At 44.6% G+C, this 20,271-nt stretch overlaps 1 protein-coding gene across 12 annotated transcripts in view; it reads right to left on the bottom strand.

Annotated features, from left to right (window-relative positions):
• Positions 1 to 20,271, bottom strand: part of Eri3 (ERI1 exoribonuclease family member 3) — a 128,843-nt gene that overhangs the window by 43,000 nt on the left and 65,572 nt on the right. For 11 of the 12 annotated variants that reach the window (XM_013157964.3, XM_063236272.1, XM_063236267.1 and 8 more), the window contains one exon: positions 16,539 to 16,611. The exons of the other annotated variant lie outside the window; for it this stretch is intronic. In XM_013157964.3, the coding sequence (XP_013013418.2) occupies positions 16,539 to 16,611 (73 nt within the window). The remainder of the gene's footprint in view (positions 1 to 16,538; positions 16,612 to 20,271) is intronic. 12 annotated transcript variants of the gene reach the window in all.

The raw sequence follows: 20,271 nt of genomic DNA, 5'->3' as shown, positions 1-20,271 counted from the left end.
ACAGCAGGCAGCGGCAGGGACTAGCTCTTTAAGTAGCTCTCAGCTTATCAAGGAGCACAGGCAGGGGGCACGTGTGCATGCAGACACACTTGCATAGACCCTCTGTCTCTTAGAAATTTCAACTCAGTACAGAAATGAATTAAAATAAATTAGTTTTTAAAGACACAAACATTATATACACACCATGTACATATTTCTACCGCTTCTATTGTATTGTATTGTACTGTATTGTACTGACACCACTTCTACTGTAGTTTCCTTCCATTTGCCTAGTGACCCACTCATCTTCCCTGCCAGACCAAGAGGTTTGTCAGAGTCATCTCTGACAAGATGGAGACCAAGTCAGCCTCATCTCTGAGTCCAGATGCCTACACACATAGGGCTTCAGTGAGTGACCGAAAGTGAACACAGAACGTGTCCAGGGCGAAGGCAAAGCACAGGTCCCCTGCTACCTGACGCATAACTCCAGACTGATTTAAGCCAAACCAAGAGAAGAAAGTTCTCACTATAACTGAGGGCACTGTACTGTGAGTCCACACATCAGCTGTTCCTTCTCTACGGACTGAACCAGTCAAATTCAGAAATTACAGGGAACTGAAGCCTAACTATTGAGACAGAAGAGAAAAAAAGCCCTGCTACAGTCCTAGCAGAAGATCAAGAATGCCAAAGGTTCTACCTCTAAGACCTTCCAGGTCAGTTCTGAGGAGTCAACCAAGGAAAGTTAGAGCGTCCAAGCCCAAACCACTCTTCCCCCAAGAAAGCTGACCCCAGGCCAGGTCTGTTCACAGGAAAGGTCTCTCCCTGACCACCACTCAGTATCTGCCAAGACAACTGATAGAAGGGACCAAAACCCAGAAAGAGAGCCTGTGCTGCTCCCTGATACTAGAGCATTAAGGGACCCCTCCCTTCCATCCTCCAAAGAAGTAGAGAGGAAAGCCTCCTCCCCCGCATTTGGATGGTGAAGCTCAAAATCTAATGACTTTCAGCTCTAGTCCAAGCTACCCCAAACTCTGACATGTGCCAGATATCCAAACAATATATTCTGTGTCCCTAACTCTTCTAGATGTGACACCAGGTAATACTCTTGAGCCCTCAGCTTTTGCCAGCAGCATAGTGAAGTAGTCCTAAGGATAGAGATCAAAGTCCACAGAGCTAAACAGAAGGACTTCTCTCACTTTTCTTGCACTGTCTTACTTTTAGCTGGGAGCAAAAAGGAGAAACCTAAGTGTGTTAGTAATTTTCTCATTGCTAAGACAAAACACCTGATGTGAGCAACACACAGACTAATTTTCTGTCAAGCCACAACACACACTGTCTGGAGTCGAGCAGCCAGTGCAGTCCTTCTTCCCAGCAGAATCCTCTCAAGTCTGGTTTTTACTGGCAAGATTTCTATCAGCCTTCTGGTCTTCTGAACTCTAACCAGAATCTCCCACACCTAAGGCATTCCAGCTCTACTTTTCAACCAGCACCTTTCTAAACTCTTCCCCTATGCCATTCCCAAAGGCTGCTGAACCACATGGTCAGGTATAGTCACAGCAACAACCCCACTTCTCTGGTACCAAATTCTGTCTTATTTACTTTTCTCTCATTGCTAAGACAAAATACTCGACACCCAAATTTAAAGGAAGAAAGGTTTATGTGCCTTAGTTGTAAAGGCTTTGGTCCATAATTAGCTGGCTCCAAGGAAGGGTGGCACATAGCAGAGGGGCATTACAGAGAACAGTTTATGGAACTCACAAGATAGCAAAGGGAAAAAGACAAAAGACTTTTTCTGTCCCTTACATTGTATGCAGACTACTCATCCTGCAACAGGTGTTAACACTCATACCCTTAATCCTAGCCACAACTATGCCCAACCAATCGGTGGATTGATTTACTAATCACATAACCTTGATCTCAGTATCACACACTCTAGATTCAGCCACCTCTGAAAAGGCCCTATGACCACATGATGCTTTGGGAGGACATCTAGACACAAACTGTAACACTAAGTTAGTATGAACGATCTCTAATGGCAAAGGCAGGATGGACCATAAGAGCAACTGTCTCATCTAACTCTTTTACTCACTAGAGGAGGAAGCAAGACCTCAAAAATAGCAAGTAACTCAAAACCAGAGCTCACATCTTTATTTTTTAGCTTCAAGTTTGGTCCAAGGATTTTTGTACTGCACTATGCTGCCCTCTAGAGACAAGGGCCCATCTGCCCACCTCCAGTGCATGGACAACAAATCCCACACAGACACCTTCTTCCATACATATTCCTTATGTGAACATACACACATACCACAATAAACACAAGACATGCTCAGGATCGCCCAGGTCTCCCCAAGTGAGGAGATATAGTTCTTTAAATACATACAGGCACATGTACACATGAGCACACTCATTCCCACAGATGCCCATTTATGTCACTTTCTAGAGACTGGTAGTATGAAGTCAATCCCTGTTCTTCCCCAACACTGAATTTCACTGACTATACAACTACTGACACTGAGTGTGTCTGCCTCCAAATGGCCAGATCAGACCCATGAAACTGCCTTCAGTGGCATGTGCTACAGGACACATGACAAGAGGGAAGCTCTGGAAGGACAGAAAACAGCTTCATGTCTTCCAGGTCACAAGGCCTTGGGCAGGCTTCTGAACCTGAAGTTTCATACCCTAAGGACAGGCCCCTTTCTTGCTGAGTAGTTACAAGTACTAAATGTAATAGTGTAAAGCATCCAGCACTGATGCTACAGTGCATCAGGGCTCCAGCATGATTAATACTGACAAATGGCCCAAGCTGCCTTGACAGGGTGACCTGCAGGGTGGTAGGGGAGACAGCAGGAAGTCTCCCTCTCTTTTCCATCCTCTACTCTGCAGCTCCTCCCAGCTTTCAGGGTTCAGAGTAGCAAATGGAAGTGAAGAAAATGGAAGTGAAGAAAAAACAAAAACAAAACCCTGGAAAGAAGGCAAGGTAACTAAGTGCTCGCCGATGCACTGCCTCCCTCCCAAACCGTCCTTAGCGCTTCCACCTACCCTTGCCTCTACAAGGTACTGAGTCCCCTTCTGCCCTCTGGCTCTGTGAATTCAGAGAAGACCAAATGTAGTCTTTCTCCAAGTGGCACATGGTTCCTCACAGGGACAGACCAGGTCACACACTGTAACAGGCAAGGGCTCTGGGTTATGCTAAGCCGTAATAACTAGTTCCCAGGGTTAGAGGATGGGATCCATGGTCAGAATGCCTCAGTTTAAGTCCAGGCCCAAAGTCACATGCTCTAGAGCAAGCCCAAATGCACTGCAAGGACATCAGAGGAAGAGAGAGGGATGGTTTCTAATCAGACCAGTACTAAGACTGCCATGTCTGACAGGGGACAGCCAGTGAGAACCTTCCATGGGTACACTGCAAGAACTCCAAGATGAGGGCCATTTGCAGCAGCTCCAGGGAACCCCCGAGGATGGGGTCCCTTCACCTGTCTTCTCACCTGTGGCTACACCCACCAAGGATCCAGACCAAGGCAGCTGGGCTCCCTGGCTGTGGGCACCCATGTAGTGTGCATTCTTCCAAGAACTTTACAAACACGCTGTAATTAACAGGTTCTTCCATTGTAGCCATCACATTCTGCCATAAGAGCAGGCTGTTCTGCCTAGCAGTCTCAGGCTATCTACTTCCAACATGCTGTGAGGCAGGGTGGCTGCTTCTCTTTCTGCCATCCCTGACCCTTGAAATCTTCCCCGCTTTGCATGGACAAAAATATGGGGGCTAGAGGCATGTTCTGGTTTAGATCTGAATATGCGCCCAAAACTCTCCCATACTCAGAGCAGAGCTTTGAGAGGATGATTAGATCCTAGAGGTGCTATACTCACCAATGGAATCAGCCAGGGAGGAGATCAGAGATGAGTGTAGTGGTCGGGCTGCTATGGGGGTGACCTGGAAGGGTGTGTTTCCCTCACTGCTTCCTCCCTTCCTTCTCTCTGCTTCCTGGACACCATGACATGATCAGCTTTTCCTCTGCGCAGGCCCTCCCACCATGCTGCTTCTGCCTTGGAGCCAGCCAACCATGCAACTGTGAGCCAAAGTAAATCTCTCCTCCTTTAAGTTACAGGTGTCGAGGATTTGTTCTACTGACAAGGAAAGTGACTAAGACAGGCAGCTTGTGCTCTGTTCCAGACCAAGGGAAACAAAGGGAGTGGCTCCTTACTGCCCTTGCTTGCTCTCATTTTGCTCTCCCTCTGCTCCAAAGGCACACACGTCTGGCCCACATCAGTAGCTTTAAAAACTTAAAAATTGCTGTTTGCAGTTCCCCAATCCAGCAAGTTGATTCCCTACTTCAGGGCTTTGTAAGTATGGCTTCCTGTGACTGGGTGCCAGGATGCCCCTACACCTCCATCGCACAAAACTTGATCCTCTTTCAAGACTCAGTGCAAGGCAGGCATGGTGGAGCACGCCTGTAATCCAGCACTCAGGAGGCTGAGGCCGGAGGATCACTGTAAGTTCGAGACCAGCCTGGGCTACAAAGTGAGCTCAAAACCAGCCTGAACTGCGTAGGGAGACTCTGTCTCAAAAAACAAAAACAACAAAAAGAACTCTATTTAAAAAAAAAAAAAAAAAGACTCACTGAAAGTATCTCCTCACTGAAACTTCTCTTTACTTTCTCTCCCACACCCCCAAATAAACACGTTTACCCCTTCCTTTGCTCTGGAAGTAATATGGCAAAAAGATTCACTTCACAGACTCTGGAGTCTACTGCCTGGAGTCCAATACCTCCTCCAACACTCACTACCACTGCACTTGTGGAAGCCACACAACCTCTCTGTGTTTCAATTTTCTCATCTGTACAGTGGCTAACAGTAGCTTCCAGTTGTTTGAGAAGTAAGTGTCAACCCATATAAAGAATTTAGAGGAGGGCTTACTTGTCGTACTACTATTAATTATCTTCAGTTTCCTTATGAAGAAACTAAGGTTCACAGAAGCTATTTTGTCCCAAGTCGTACCAGGAAGGCACTGACCGAAGGCAAATATGACTCCATACTCCACTGGACAGCCAGGCCTGGGCATGACAGCAGGAATCAAGGGCCACATTCCTCAATGTGTGCTGAAGGCGAGCCAGTCCAAGGACAGCATTAAGCTTTGCCTCCTTGATTCTCATATGAGTTCCACTTAGCATGTTTTTCCCAGCTCCTGCCTACCCAGTCCTGTGTGCTGACCTTGAGATCCTGGATTCTTGATCCCTATTCTCCCTGGTACACAGTCATCTCATCTCTGGTTTCAGTACCAGCAGAAGGCAAAGGACAGGGGCACAGGTCAGGTCTGCAGTTGGGCACTATTTTTCTTGTTTTACATAGGAGGATTCCAGGGCTCCAATGACTTAAGCAACTCTCCTAAAACTTCATCGTTAGTAAACACAGCATCAAGAATCTGAATCAGGCCCCCTGGATTCCAGAGACTCAATTCTATCTGTCAGGCATCAGTCATCCTCTATAGGTTCCAAAAGGGCTTTGCTCCAGCTCTCACACTAGAACCCAAGCCTCACTTGTCTGGCTCCAAAGTTCTCTCTCGAACTAAGGATCTCTGTGAGCAACATCACCGCATCTTCAAGGTTCGGTATATACCGTGCACTGCCTGAACACTAAGCAAAGGCTATGTCTCACACACAGCCACATACTCTTCAGGTTTATGAAGATGGCATTGTAATTATTAAAACACAAATCCATTTAAAAACCAACCAAGGCTACTTCAGCTGTTCCATTATATCTATTGATCACTATATGCCCAAATCACAAGTTCTGCCAATTCCTGAAAGAGGAAAGGGATGTCTGTGAAGCTGTCTGACCCTACTAAGGCTCTGCGTGCTCGGCATGGCTTTCTGCAGTCTCTCCAAAAGCACACTCTGGCATGTTTCCTTCCTAAGGTACTTTCCTGATCCTTGGCAACAAACTCACACTACAGACGTGTCTTTTGTGTGGGACAACTATCCAAGGGTAACAGCAGCAACAGGAGGCGCAGTTCCTTTTAGGACTCAAGTCCCACACACACACGAAGGGCTAGTGCAGTTTTTGGCAAAGAGGACTCAAATCTGGGCTGTGGAAAGCAGGCAGGGCAGAGGGTTTCTGTCTTACCTACCCTCAACTCCAACTCCTCCTCTGCCCAGCTAAGATACACAGTCTGGGGAAAAGAGCATACTCAGCTTGATTGAAATCCTAGCTTAGTGTCTTCCTGGCAGTGAGCCCTTAGGCAAGGTATTTCACTTCTTTAAATCCACTTGTCTGGGAACTCCAGCAGAGGAACAGGCACCTGGACTCTGGATCTTGTTAGTCTAGACCTAGATTCAGTGTGGACTTTATTAATGCTCATCAGTGCCTAGTGTTTGCCAGCTCCAAAGCTGAGCACTAGAAATATGGTGATGAGTGATACAAAGATCTCAAAGAGCTTACAGTTTAGTAAGGAACACTAATGTGTAAGCATGTGATATGCTCAGTATAGTAGTTACAGACAGAAGAGGTGACTGGCTCTACACAGGTGGGAGATATCACAGGCAGCTTCATACAAAAGGGTTTTGAAGGATGAACAGGAGTTTTCCAAGATCACTAAAAGTGGAAAGGCAAATGTAAGCAAAGGGAACAACATAAGCAAGTAGAGGTGAAACAGTCAAGTATCTGAACAGCAGCAAGAAGTTTGATGTGGCTGGAATGTTACAAGGGAGATGCAGAGATAAGAATGCAGCCATGAGCTAGATTATCTTGCTAAAGAAAAAAAAAAAAAAAAGAAAGAAAGATAGGAGGAGACAGCTTTCAGTACCTACCCTCTTGGCTCCAGTGCTCTTCTGTCAAAACCAGCACCCTGCAATCACACCCTTTCCCATGCCTTTGATTTAAGAGTTCCTCTCCTGGCCCTGACAGTAAGGCATTTCTGTCCCACAGATTATAACTCACTCTGGGCTATTATTCAGCTCCCCAGCCCTGGCCCTGCTGCAGTTAGTCCAAACATAATATCCTTCATGCATATATTATCTGTCTCCCTATTATCTGGAATCATTTCGGAATTAAATTTCAGTCCTGCAATATTGGCTTCAGGAGCGGCGCGCTTTATGGGCTAGTCAAAGGTTAGAATACCAATCAAAATAACAGTGCCGATGCAGCGAGACATTTTAATATTCCAAAACCCGGTAATTGTAAAAGGACATAATATTTTTTCCCTGATTACCCCAAAGGCAACACATGTTAACAAGGCGAGGGAAGGAGTGAAAGAAATTTCAGAGTTCAGACAGCTGTAAGACATATTTAAAGGAAAAGCCCAGGCTGGGCACCACGCCATGGGGGCAGGGAGACAAGAAAGAAGACACTCCCCACAGCTCAAGCAGCACCTGCCTCCGAACCCAGCAGTGCCTCTGTTATCTGCGGACGACCCTCAAGAGCTGGTTCCCCAGGGCAGATGTTGACGGGATGGGAAGAGAGGGGAAGAACTCAGGACCTGGGTGTTGAGTCCTGGGTTCCAGTTTCTGCCTACAATCAAGTAGACTCCAGCTCCCAAGATTAGCCCCTCCAAGGGTTTCAACACCAAACAGCAGCAAGACTACACTCACCTTCCCCTTGTGCTGTGTCTGTGCCCTACCTCTCATTCATTTCTACCTAGTACTTTGGGTCCTCCACTCTGTGTGCCTGCTTCTTCCCATAAACAGCTAAATGCCCTACTCTAACTGCCACAGATCAGGGTCCCATCAGGTCTCCAGCCTCGAACTCTCCCCTTCCCCATGGACAATGCTCTGCACTGCCGACAGGCCAAAGACCTGCCCACACACTGTCTGGTTCAGACCACTGAGAAGTCCTCCAATTCCAAAACAAAACAAAACATTCCACAGGGCTTTTGGATATTCATGCCCCCCAGATTTTCATTTTTGTTTCATTCTTGTTTTTCCACATTAGCTTCTGAATAGCCCTAGTAGGACAGTGCAGCCATCACGGCACGGCTCTCAGTCAAGAAAAGTCCCAGCTTCTGCCCAGTTGCCTATCACTTGAGCAACTTTGTCCCCCCACCTCCAAAAAGGTGATCTGACTAGCAGAGTTTGGATCCTCTCACCTCTGATGGTTTCCCAGCTAGCTCAGCTTCCAATCTGCATCATCCCGACCTGCTGGCCTGCCTATGGCCCCCAGCAAAGAACTTCATTAAGGCCAAGAATTTATTCCTCCATAAGCCCTTAATTTATTACTATGCTGATTGGGACTCTGAATGCTCCAAGGTCAAGAGAAGTCATACTCAATTGCAGACACCAATGCTCCCTTCAGCAGTTTCTTCGCTGTCACCTCCCAAGGGAGAGAAAAGAGATAGAATATTTCTTGGAGAGATCCAAAAAGGGCTCCTCCTTACACTCTCTAACAGCTGGTCTCAGCCCTATCCCTTCCAGAGCAAGGCACAGAGTACACATGACAAGGGAAAGTGGAACACCAATACCTTGGTGTGGAAGGGTCCGTTAGAATCTAGGCAGCCCCTGTCCCCATCCCTACCACTGCTGGCAAGACTGGCCAAACTCTGCCAGGACCAACTCAGAATCCTGCGGAGGGCGCCTATTTGTTTCCTCCAAAGCCCGCCCAATCAGACTGAGGCATGGGGGGATTCCTGACAGTTTGTGAGTGTGTATACACAGACTTGTACGGCTTGGACTGAACATGCACGACTTGCATGTATATATGAGTAATCATGGGTTTGTACATCTATTGATGTGTATGTCTGTGCATACACAATGGATAAAGCATGCCTGTGTATATCCACATGTATTTATAGCGAGGTCTCATCCTGTCTCTTGCTTACTTATTTATAACATTCATTCCCACACTACCTTAGTCCCCCACTTCCCTGGCTGTACCTTGAAATCTGCCAATCCGTAGAAGAGCACCACCTGTGAAATCACTAGTTTAGGCATCCTATTCTTCCACCACAACCTCTAAGCTTCCATCTGGCAGGCCGAACTCTACCCAGAATAGTGACTCCTCGTCTTAGCAGACCCATCCACTTTTTCTCTACCTATCAGGCCCCTGCTATCTTCTCTTTCCTCAACATCCAGCTTGAATCCCATAGTTCCTCTTATCAACTGCTGTCTCAACAGTATCTTCAACTCCCTGTGCCCTCCTCACAACTCCTTGAAGAAAACCTCCACCTTACTGATTCCCTCTTCCTAATGAATCTTCAACCTTTCCTTCTCTAATGGGTCCTATGAACAAACACGTAAGTCTTCTATCTCAGAAAGCAACACCTGCCTCAACCCCACACAGCTCTTGCCTTTTCTCTCCCCTTCACATTTATTAAAAAAAAAGTTAACATTTCTCTATTTACTTTCTCATGCACCCTTCAATCCATCCCTATTTGGCTTCTCCTTACACACTCAAAAGGCTTCCACTAAGGTCATCTTGGTCCCTGCCACTTTGCACTATTATGTGCCACCCTCTGAAGTGACCACTCCTCCTCTTCTGAAAGTGCCTCTATGCAGGTCCTGGGACACCACACTCCCAGGGAATCTCTTCTATCATGCTGTATTCTTTTTCTGTCTCTTTATCATGAAGAGTCAAAAAAAACTAAATTTAAGTTCCAGGTCTGCCATATACTAGTGTGAAAACATTCAGTATATTTCATCAACCTATGCCTTCATTTCTCTCTTTGTTGCTATTGTTGTTTTTGAGATGAGGTGCTATTATGTTACCAGCCTAGCCCCAAACTTGAGATCATCTCACCTCAGCCTCCTGAGCAGCTGGGATTACAAGTGTTTGCCATCATACCTGGCCAATGCCTCAGTTTCTCACCCTTAAAATGAGAAAAATACTTGAAACTACTGCAAAGTTGTGAGGATTAGACAGTGCATGCAAAGTGTCTAGTACAGTGTTGTCCAATATTAATACAATGTGAGCTGCATATGAAATTTGAAATTTTCTAGTGGCCACATTAGAAAGTAAAATGAAACAGATGAAATTGTTTTTAAGAAAAACCTGGTTTCATTTTGTCTTTTTAAGGCAGGGTTTCACTATGCAATTCTGGTTGGCCTTGAACCTCAAACATGAACGATCCTCCTGCCTCAGCCACTAGAGTGCTGGGATTACAGGCCATGTTGCCACCATGCCTTATCTTTTAATGAATCTTTTTTAATATATCCAAACATTATTTCAACATGTAATCAATATAAAAATTATAATGATATATTTTACATTTTTTCATACCAAGTCTTAAAAATCTTATACATGACTTACATATAGTTCATCTGAAGTGGGAAAATAAATCTTCATCAGAAATAATTTATACTTAGATTTTGTGCAATTAATAGGTTAAAATGTAAAAGTTTCTTGAACAAGTTTTAAATTTAAATTTAAAGGAGGCCAGGTATGGTGGTGTCCACCTATAATGGATGGGATGTCAGCAAATGGGATGATGACAGCAGGAAGAGCGCTGTGAGTTGGAGGCCAGCCGGCGCTACGAAGTGAGCTCACGGCCAGCCTGAACTGTGTAATGAAACCCTGTCTTAAAAAGACAAAAAAAACTAAAGAAAATTTAAAATTTATCCCTCCATCATAGTAGCTACACTTTTAGTATCTAAAGAAAACTATACACATGTACTAAAGGAAACGATAGCGGACAACACAGGTGCTACAATTTGAGTATCTGTCCCCTCCAAACTTCATGTTGAAATGTAACCCCCATTCTACCAGAATAGAGAGGCGGGACACTTAAGATTGGGGAGTGGGGGCACTGATGAATGGGTTAAAGCCATTGGCCCATATAAGAACGGGCTAGTTACAGAAGATGGGAGTTTCACTCTCCTTTCTCCTCTGTCTCACGTACTGCCTTGCCACAAGAAGCCTTCCACCACCTTATGATTTGGCAAGAAGGCCCTCATTACATGTGACCCTCAGAGCTAGGGTACCCCATGAGCCAAATAAACTATTATTTATCATTTACCAGGTCTTTGGTATCTTGTGACGGCAGCAGTAAATGAACAAGGACAACAGGTCCAGTACATAGTACATAATCAATAAAGAAAAACTATTATTATTATTATCACCATTGTTGACCATTCTGTCTTCTCCATTTCTAACTTTTTCTCTTCCATCAAATGTTGCCAGTGTTCTTTTCTTCTCACCCTATCAACCGTCCTTTGCCAATGTCATTCACTTTCATGCATTCACTGTCACTGACATGCCAGTCCCCTCCAATCAATACCTGAGCCCCGGACCTATATCCTCAACTACATCCAATAGCTTCACAAGAATTTCTCAGAGGCATCTAACTTAACATGCCCCATAATAAATTCATCTTCTCTTCTAACCCTATAGCTTCTCTTTCTTCCACTCAGTAAATTCATCCTAATTTACTTAGTTGCTTAAATCATTAACTCTGGGATCATCTTGGTCTCCTTCTTTATCCTGAAGCCTCACAGCCAAACGATAGCCACTTCCTGTCTATCATACAGTCAGTGCTGCTGTAACACTTGTTTTGAAAGAGCAGATTTATTCCAACGTAATTGATGTATTAGGGACTAATTCAGGGGAATGCAACTCTTGCATCTGCTCGTGTATCATTCTATCCACTAGATATACTAAAGAAACTCAGGAAACTCTACCCAGCTGAGAAGGCTGAGCCAGAATATACAAAATGTGAACATATATACCTACCAGTCATGGAGATCACTACAGGTGACATAGGCCACATCGTCTGGTTACAGCTTTCCATCTGATTTCAGGCTATCTTCTTCCATCATTTCAATAACTAATAAGCTGTGAACCTTCTTATGACCATTTCTACGAAAAAACTGATTATGTTTTTCCAAGATAAAGTGCTATATTTATTGTGGCATTTATGTATTTCTTAACCATTTAACATATGAAGTTTTACATTCTTATCCTTTTTTCTTAAACATGTCACTGATGAAGTTTTTGAATGTTATATTCCTAGCTACATTTTTATTGTAGAATTTCTCATAACATGGAGATTTTAATATGGCAGAACTAACCATACCACCCAACATTCTAAAATCAGTTGATTTCTCTGCCTTTCCCACCGCTATCAGCCTAATCCAAGTAATTATCAATTTCCACCTGGACTACTGATTTTGTGATTCTCAATCGAGGACAGCACTTCCACCACTCCTCTCCATCTAGTCCACTACAAACGTATGTGCAGCGGGGAGACGAGTGTTTTTTGTGTAAAATGATTTGCAGAGGGTCAGTGAACAGGCTGGGGATGCTACAGGTTCAGCACTGTCACTCACGTAGTACTTTGTCCTACCCAAAAATGCCAAATGTGCCCCGACTAGGAAAAAGCAGAAGCTGGTCTCCCAGTCTGCACTTAGCTCTCTCTACAGTGCAGTCAGAAAGAGCTTTTTAAAAATGCAAATCAGATGGTGCCTCTCTTATGTCTAATACCCTTTAATAGCTTCCCCTTGCCCTAAAGATAAAGGTCAAAATCAAAGTGTGGGCTGCAAGTTCCTTCCTTTCCCCCTGGCTTCATCTCATGCCACTCTCCTCTTCCACATTCACTGTGCTGTAGGCAGTCATTCGCTTAACAAATACTGATTAAATATCTGTGTGCTGTGATCCATTCAGAGTGATCAGGACAGAATGGCGAACAAGAGAACAAAATTCTGTCTCTGGCTTCTATGAAGCTGCCAGGCCTCCCACATGCTATTTCCTGTGCTTAGCCAATTCCTTCTTCAGATTTCAGTGTGTACATCCTTCCTCAGGAAACTACTCTCTGACTTCACCCAGGACTCTGAACTGTTCAGCGTTACTCAATGTGACTGACATTAAGTAATTTCAATATCCATCTTTTCTGATATATCCCCAAGACCTAGAGTACCTGGAACTCAGAAGGCATTCCAAAATATGTTTATTGATATAGATAAAGAGAGAGAGAGAGACAGATATAGAGATATGGATATTTATATGTGCATGTCTTGACACCTTATGAATATGTATGTATAAATACATTCATGTCTGTACATCTTTCCAAATATTTATGCAGGTGGCTACGTTTATATAAATACACAAAGCTATACGTAATGACATGTAAATAAAATTTGGAGTATACTTACTTGGGGTTATTTGCTCCTGCATATTATTGTATGGACATGTGGCTGTATGTGTGCATGTATGTACAGTGACCACGCATGTGTGTTCTTCAGTGACAGCTCTGACCTCCTGGAGGGAGCTAGAAGCAGGCCCCCAAGTCTTCTTTAAGCTGACAGCTCAATAAAAGTCTGAGATCATTCGATGGCATTCCAAATGTCAGCAAACACTAGCTTGCTGTACTCTGCTAGCGGGGAAGTAGATAGAGGTAGGACACGGAGACCTGGCTTTTGAAAAGCTGCTCTCTCCTAATGCAGCCCTGCCGCTTCTGGGCAGGAGAGGGTAGGTGAAGGTCAATATCTCAGTTTAGAAGCCTTAGAGAATGTAATGCCAAGTTCAGTGCCAGTTGCTCACTGAGTTGCACACCTAGAACATGAGGTGGCTAGAGGGCAGAGAACAAGGGTTTATACTCCTTGTTTTTCCCAGATGTGCCTGGTTCACCTCAAGGTAAGAAATCACAAAGGTCAATCAGGAACAGAGTCCTATGACTTCCTTATATCTGCTCTCTCTGTAACTCAGCAATCTGGCACAGAACCAAGCTAAAGACGCTCAGGACAGCCTCCCTCCACCTCCACAGACCCAGTGGCACTAAGGTGGCCCTGAGTGGCAAAGTTATCACATGGGTCAGCTGCTCTCCTGCCGTTCTGCCAAGGAACCTAGAGGCAGAGAGCTATCCACATACAAAAAAGTCTAGTGAACTTCAGAGTAATTGTTCATGGTCAGCGCCTGCCTCGCCTGGCCGGGCCTTCACATTGCATTTGCTGAGGCCAGCAAGCAGCTTCAGATGAGCTCTGACAGCTAGCATACTGTTCTTCCAGGGGTAAATGCCCAGCCACACAGGCACTCTGTATTCTCAGCCCTGGTCTAGCAATGGGACACAGAGAGGAATAGTCTCTAGCAATGGGACACAGAGAGGAATAGTCTCTGCTCCAGATGGACAGGTCCAAAAGGAAATACACATGGACTTAAATTCCAGCTGCTTTAACTGATATCCCAGTGCTAAAAAACCTCCAGGCCTGAGAAGATAATGAGATTCATTATAACGCCCATTCTCGTTGACTTTTATCTACTTTTGAAGACCTACAATGTCCCCAATGTTTTGGTTTTGTCGGTTTTGTTCAATTGTATTACAACTAATGATATAGGCAATTCTATTAGAGATAGCGGGAGGCATTATGGTAACCATTGTTGATCACCTTGTATTATGTTTTTATATTATCTATTATGTCCACCCTTTTGACTTGACCGATTCTGTCCTGTTATGTCTCATTTGGTTTTACTCTCTTCCAAAAAAGCAATAAGAACCATGGGAGCAATGAAACCCAAAATGTGTAATAGTCATTGTACAAAAGAGAGGAAAAGAAAGTGCTCTAAACTATATAACTGCATGTATATTTAAGTGTATAAGATAGAAAATGATATCACAGAGTTTTATTGGATCACTGAACAGAACTGTTTGCAGTATCATTGTTGGAATGTCCACTCTACAAGCTTTAATTTTGTGACTTGAACAATTATTTCTAAGATGACAATATGTAATCCATTAACTAGTGATTTCCTACTGCGCATTTTTTTCTTCTGTAAATCTGTATAACTTGTACCCCTTCACTGTTTTTTTTTTTTCTTTTCTCCTTAAATTAAAAAAAAAAAAAGAAAAAAACCTCCAGGCAAGAGGAGCTCAGCAGACATGATACCTGAATTAACCTTCAAGGAGAGAGAATATGCCTGATGAAGAAGGCTGGGGGACATTTCAGGCACAGGGAAGGCCACAGGCCAGGTCCCAAAGGCCGGACAAACTGCAGTCCTCTCAGCCAAAGATGAGAGGTAGTCAGAGGCAGCAGCACAGCTGCACAAGCGATCAGTAGGAGATGTGGGTGACGTACGAAGAAGCCAGAGTGAAAAAGGCCTGAACACTGGGAGAAAGCAAAGGACCTCACAAATGCTGCCACAAAGCATGGAACCAAGTCCAGGGATATTCTCGATGTGAAACAAACACTTACAACACTTTCTCTGCCACTGTTATTCATATGCTCACTTAGCTGCAGCCACACACACCAAAAGCACGCTGCTCTGCCTGCCTAGGACGCATTCTCTCCTCCTTGTATCTATATGCCACCTTCCTTGATTGGCCAGTTTATGACCCAAATCCTCACAATTTCTAGCCTGACCTTCCAGGCGTCTCTTATTCTGAGTCTTCTGGGAACCACCATCGCAAACCACAGCGTGTTCTTTCTTCTTCAAGCTTCCAGGGAGCCACCCTGACTGGTGGCTTGAGGTTCCCGAGGTTGCTCGGGACAGGTTGCTGTCCTTTTATCAGAATTATTTATGGAGATCAGTCTTCTAGTGGACTGGGCTCCAGAAGCAAGGATCCCTCCAAAGCAAGGCCCCAAGGAATCTATTCCTACATATGCTTTCTTCTGTATCTAGGAAGTATAGCAAAACACTAGTTTTCTCAATGGTTCATTCTCTACTAGGGCAGGTGTTCTAGCTACCCAGAGACCTTCTTAGCCCACAGCCTCAGGGCCAATTTTCCAGGTCCTTAGTGCTGCATCATACCCAGTACCAAGGCAGCTGGACTCTAGTTTCTGTGGTGCTTACAAGGCCCTACTGGGGCTAGGTGGAAACCAAATCAGCCTAAATGAGGTCCCCCTCCCATAGAGAGGGAGATACCAGGGCCAGACAGAAGGCTCCAAGGCCAAACACAGGAAGGCTTAAAGAAGAATACTTTTGGGAGGCTCAAATAGCAACACATCTCTCCTAGCAAGAAAGTGTCTCCGCCCAGAGTTTCCTATCTGACTGAGGGCCTTGGAAAATCTCCTTAAGTAGGATTTCTGTGCAGATCTCCATGACAGCAATGAGAACAATGTCCCATTCCACCCAGCAACCTGGTCCCCAGGAAGCTTCCATTCCCAAAAATAACTATAACATGTTAGTGTATATTATGGTTTGTGTTTAAATGTGCCCCTAAAGTCTCAAGCGGTATGATGCAGGCAGGCCTCTCAAGGCAGCCGAGTCTAGCATTTGTGATTGGGCCCTTGGCTAGCGCTGGGATTGGTGGTGTGAGTGCTGCACCCGCCCAGAGTCGGAGAGCCCCCACACAGTATAAGAGAGGGAAGGACGTGTGCTCTCCACTTTGGCCCTTTTTGCTCTCGTTGTTTGCAGCTGCCATGTATAATTGCCCGTCAGCCATGCCACCTGCCTTGGAACCAACAGAGTATGGGCTTAAAACTCTAAAAACCTGTAAACTAAATAAAAATTTCCTTGCTTCATTTTGGGTGTCAGGTATTTTGTCTCAGCAACAAAAGAAAGTAACCACGACAGTGCACATTGGCTAGGGAAGAAGAAAAAAGGATGCTGAGTAAAGAGGGCAAAAAGAAAAAGACAACAGAGATGGGAGGGGAACTCTGAGGCACAGGAGAAACAGAGGAAAGCCCTGGGTGAGGCTCAGACAGTACCTTTTTCAGATTAATCCACTGCTTGAAGTAATCCGCCACTGGCAAGCCCAAGTACTGGCACTGGCCTGGGAGCCTACGAGAAAGGGAAGACAGAACAAGTTGGGCACACATATATCCCATGCATGGAGTCTTAAAACAGAAAGTCCATAAATTCTTCAGGACAAAAGGACTTCAAAGACCAACACATTAGTCAATGATTCCATCATGCCCTAGAAAGGGACCCCATCTCCTGCACCACAGACACCAGGCCCCAGACCAAGCCATCAGACCTGTTATGGATTAAGAACTGGTGGTCAACTTAACGTCAGCTGGATTACATCAGTATAGCACTGAGCAAAGATGTTCCACCTGAAGAAAGTTGCCAGCATAAATAGGTGGAGAAGGAGAAGGAAGGTGTTGAGGCGTTAATGCATCATTGCGTTGAGGCACTGAGGCATTGTGGGTTCTCCTACGAATTACTGTTTGAGCTGTTGGTTCTCCTGGAGAAGCTCTGATCCTCATATCGAGCATTGCTTTCTGGCTCCAGAGAAAAAGACCTGTGCCACTTGGTCTCCAGGATGAACTCATCAAGCTGGTTTCCCAACATGTACCTGACTGTGCTTATCAGTGGAGGAGCTTGGGGCCTCCGTGTCGCTGAGGGTGGCTGTGGTGCTTTTCAGGACAGCCCTGGTTTTTGTTGTGAGTATGACTTCTCGGCTCCAGCGTAGAACCCTCATCCCACCAGCACTGCTCCTTCACCCTGCTGGCATGGACTTTCTGGCTTCCACTGCTGACCTTTGGGCCTTCCCGGCATGGGTCCATAAAAGAGACTGGCGTGAGTCCTTCTTCTGGGCTCTGGATTTCCAGTTGGACTCATGGGAGGCATTGTCCTGAGCTCTGGGTTTTCATCTGGACTCATATGGACATTGCTGTGGGATTTAGGCCCTTGACTAAATATTCTATGTCTTTGGTGTTGCAGATAGATTTCCTGCAATTTCTTGCATTAACTCCCAGTGACCATTATAAAAATAATATTATAAAATCCATGTCCTGATTCTAATTGTTCTCTGAACAACCTCTGACTACAACAAGACCTAAACACAAGTGAGTGGAGATGCTGCTGGAAATAATACCAGCAGCTACTATTTTCTTATGGCCTGCAGCAGGCTAAGTACTTTACTTGTATTTTTCACATTTAATCTTCAAAACAATGCTGTAAGGTAGGCACGTCTATCTGAGGTTGTATATATCTCAAAGACAAGGAAATGAGATTCAGAGTGGTCCCAAAGTTAAAAAATGGAGTGTGCCAAAAACTGAACTCAGTTTCATCTGACTCCAAAGCCCAGGTTTTTTCCAGCAGATCAATCTTCTGTTCTTTTATTATATCACAAAGGCAGAAATGCAAGACAGCAGGAGAGAAAGAACACATAATAGAGATGGACAGGCAGGGTCTCAACTCCCCTTTAAGCCTCTAGTTGTGGGCTTATCTCAAATTTAAAAAATAAAAAAGGACCATGCAAAAGATAGGAAGAAGTCAGAATTTAAAGTAAGGGTTTGTAAAAGATAGGAAGAAGTCGAAATTTAAAGAAAGGGTTTGTTTTGGTTTTCTTTTTAAATTACAATTTATCAACTCCCTCTCCTCTAGGTAATGAGTTAATTTATTCACACAAATCAACTCAATCAAATATATATGACATCTAACAAGGTCAGGAACTTAGGGTTCAAAAAATAAGATTTAACCACTGTCTGTAAAGAACTTAGTTTCCAGAAAAATGGATGGTGAGAGAAAAAAGCATGGCCAAATCTGAAAGACAGCCCAAATGCCCATCAACCAAGGAGTGGATAAAGATGGAGTACTACTGAGCCATAAAGAAGGATAAACTTGAGACATGTATAGATAAATGGATGCACCTTGAGACTATACACTTAAGTGACATAAATCAGACACACCTGTAAGTATCATTGTTTCTCTGGTGTGAGAAACTGAAAATGTAAATAAGAACCAAAATATATCATACAAATTGTAAAAGGGGAACAAAAGAGGAGACAGGAGAAAAGGAAAGCAGAGAAAAGGAAAAAATAGGATAAAATGGAAACAAAGCTTTTATAAATAAGGAGGGAAAGGGGTTGAAGGCTGGGGAGGGGAATCGGAAAACAAAAGAGAAATCAAGAAATATCTTGTATAGGTATAAATCCTCTATGATGAACGTGATCATTACATATATCTGAATTGCACCAATAATCGTAACAAAAAATCAGTGCTAAGTTGGAGCATGGATGGGGGGATGGAAGAGGAAAGATCAGAGTGTTTTCTTTCTAAGAGAAGTGGCCGTGGACCATGGAAAGCCCCTGAGGAGCCGCGGCCAGCAGAAACAACACACTGAAAAAGCAGAGTGGTAGCCGGGAGATAAGAGCAGCAGTCCAGACAGCGATAAGAAACAGACAGAAGACTGTAAAGGCAGACCTGGTGACCTAGTGGGAGGTGAGGCCTGCGGTAATGTGAATTCTGAATCTCAACCAAAGGCCTGCGCGTTAGAGGCTTGGTCTCTAGCTGCAGCACTACTGGGAGATGGTGAAACCCTTGAGGTGTGGGGCCTACTTGGAGGAAGAGGAATCATTGGGTAAGTGCCAAGGGGGGGTTCTGGGACCCTGGCACCCTCCCCTCTCTCTCCCTCCCTCTTCCACCCACCCACCAGTCTCCATGAGGTAAGCAGGCCACTTCCTGCCATGACATACTGGGCAGCCGCAGGCCTATAATGGCAGGGCAAGTAATCAGACTAAAACCTCTGCAAGTATGAATCAAAATAAACCCTTGCTTTTAAGTTATCTCAGGAACTTTGTCATGGTAACAGAAAGCTGACTGACACAGGGTCCAACAAGGAAAAGCCGCAAGGCTGATGTCAAAGGTTTACTGCTTGGCTAATGCTATGGTTTGAATGTGCCCCCGCCCAGGCCCGTATGTAGAAAACTTTATCCCTAACACAACAGGGTTGAGAGGTGGGACCTTTAAGAGGTGATTAGGATTAATATATCACAAGACTGGGTCCATTATAAAGTGAGTGGATTCCTGATAAAAGGATGAGTCAGGCCCTATCCTACCTCCCTTCCTGTCTCTTTCTCTCTCCCTACCCATCCTTTCTGCTTCCCACAAGGAATGACACAGCAAGAAGGTTGTTACTAGACAGAGGCCTCTTCACCTTGGACTTCCCAGCCTCTGGAGAAATAAATCTCTGGTCTTTATAAATTCCCCAGTCTCACCAGGCATGGTAGAAAATGCCTTTGATTCCAGCACTTGGAAGGCTGAGGCAGGGGAATTACTGCAAGTCTGATTTCAAGACCAACCTAGACTACCGAGTGAGATTCTGTCTCAAAAATAGTAACAATAAAAATAATAGTAAGAAATTATCCACTCTCAGGTATTCTATTATAGCACATTATAAAACAGCCAGCTTTTTGCTATGGGATAGATAAAAAGTACGAGGTGGTGCCAAAGAGAATATGCTTGACCCCAGAGAGGATGTACTTGGTCAGTTTTTGTCACTGGTTTTAAGTTTTCTGCATATAACATACACCTCACTGCCCAAACTAGAATAGACAATTCGCAGTGCTCCACCCTTAGTAAACTCTGGAAGGACCAGGATTTGGGGATGTAGTTGTAGATAAGTACCTGATCATGGGAAAAATTCAATGTCTATAGAGCCTGAGATGCCTAAGAGACATCCGGCAGTGCAGTGATGCCGGGGAAGCACCTAGA

The sequence above is a fragment of the Cavia porcellus genome, unplaced genomic scaffold, assembly GCF_034190915.1.
Source record: "Cavia porcellus strain 051 isolate PalLab524CR breed Dunkin Hartley unplaced genomic scaffold, mCavPor4.1 scaffold_25, whole genome shotgun sequence".
NCBI classification, from domain to species: Eukaryota; Metazoa; Chordata; class Mammalia; order Rodentia; family Caviidae; genus Cavia; species Cavia porcellus.
Note: the sequence above shows the minus strand (reverse complement) of the source record. Positions and strands in the feature narration are given on the sequence as shown.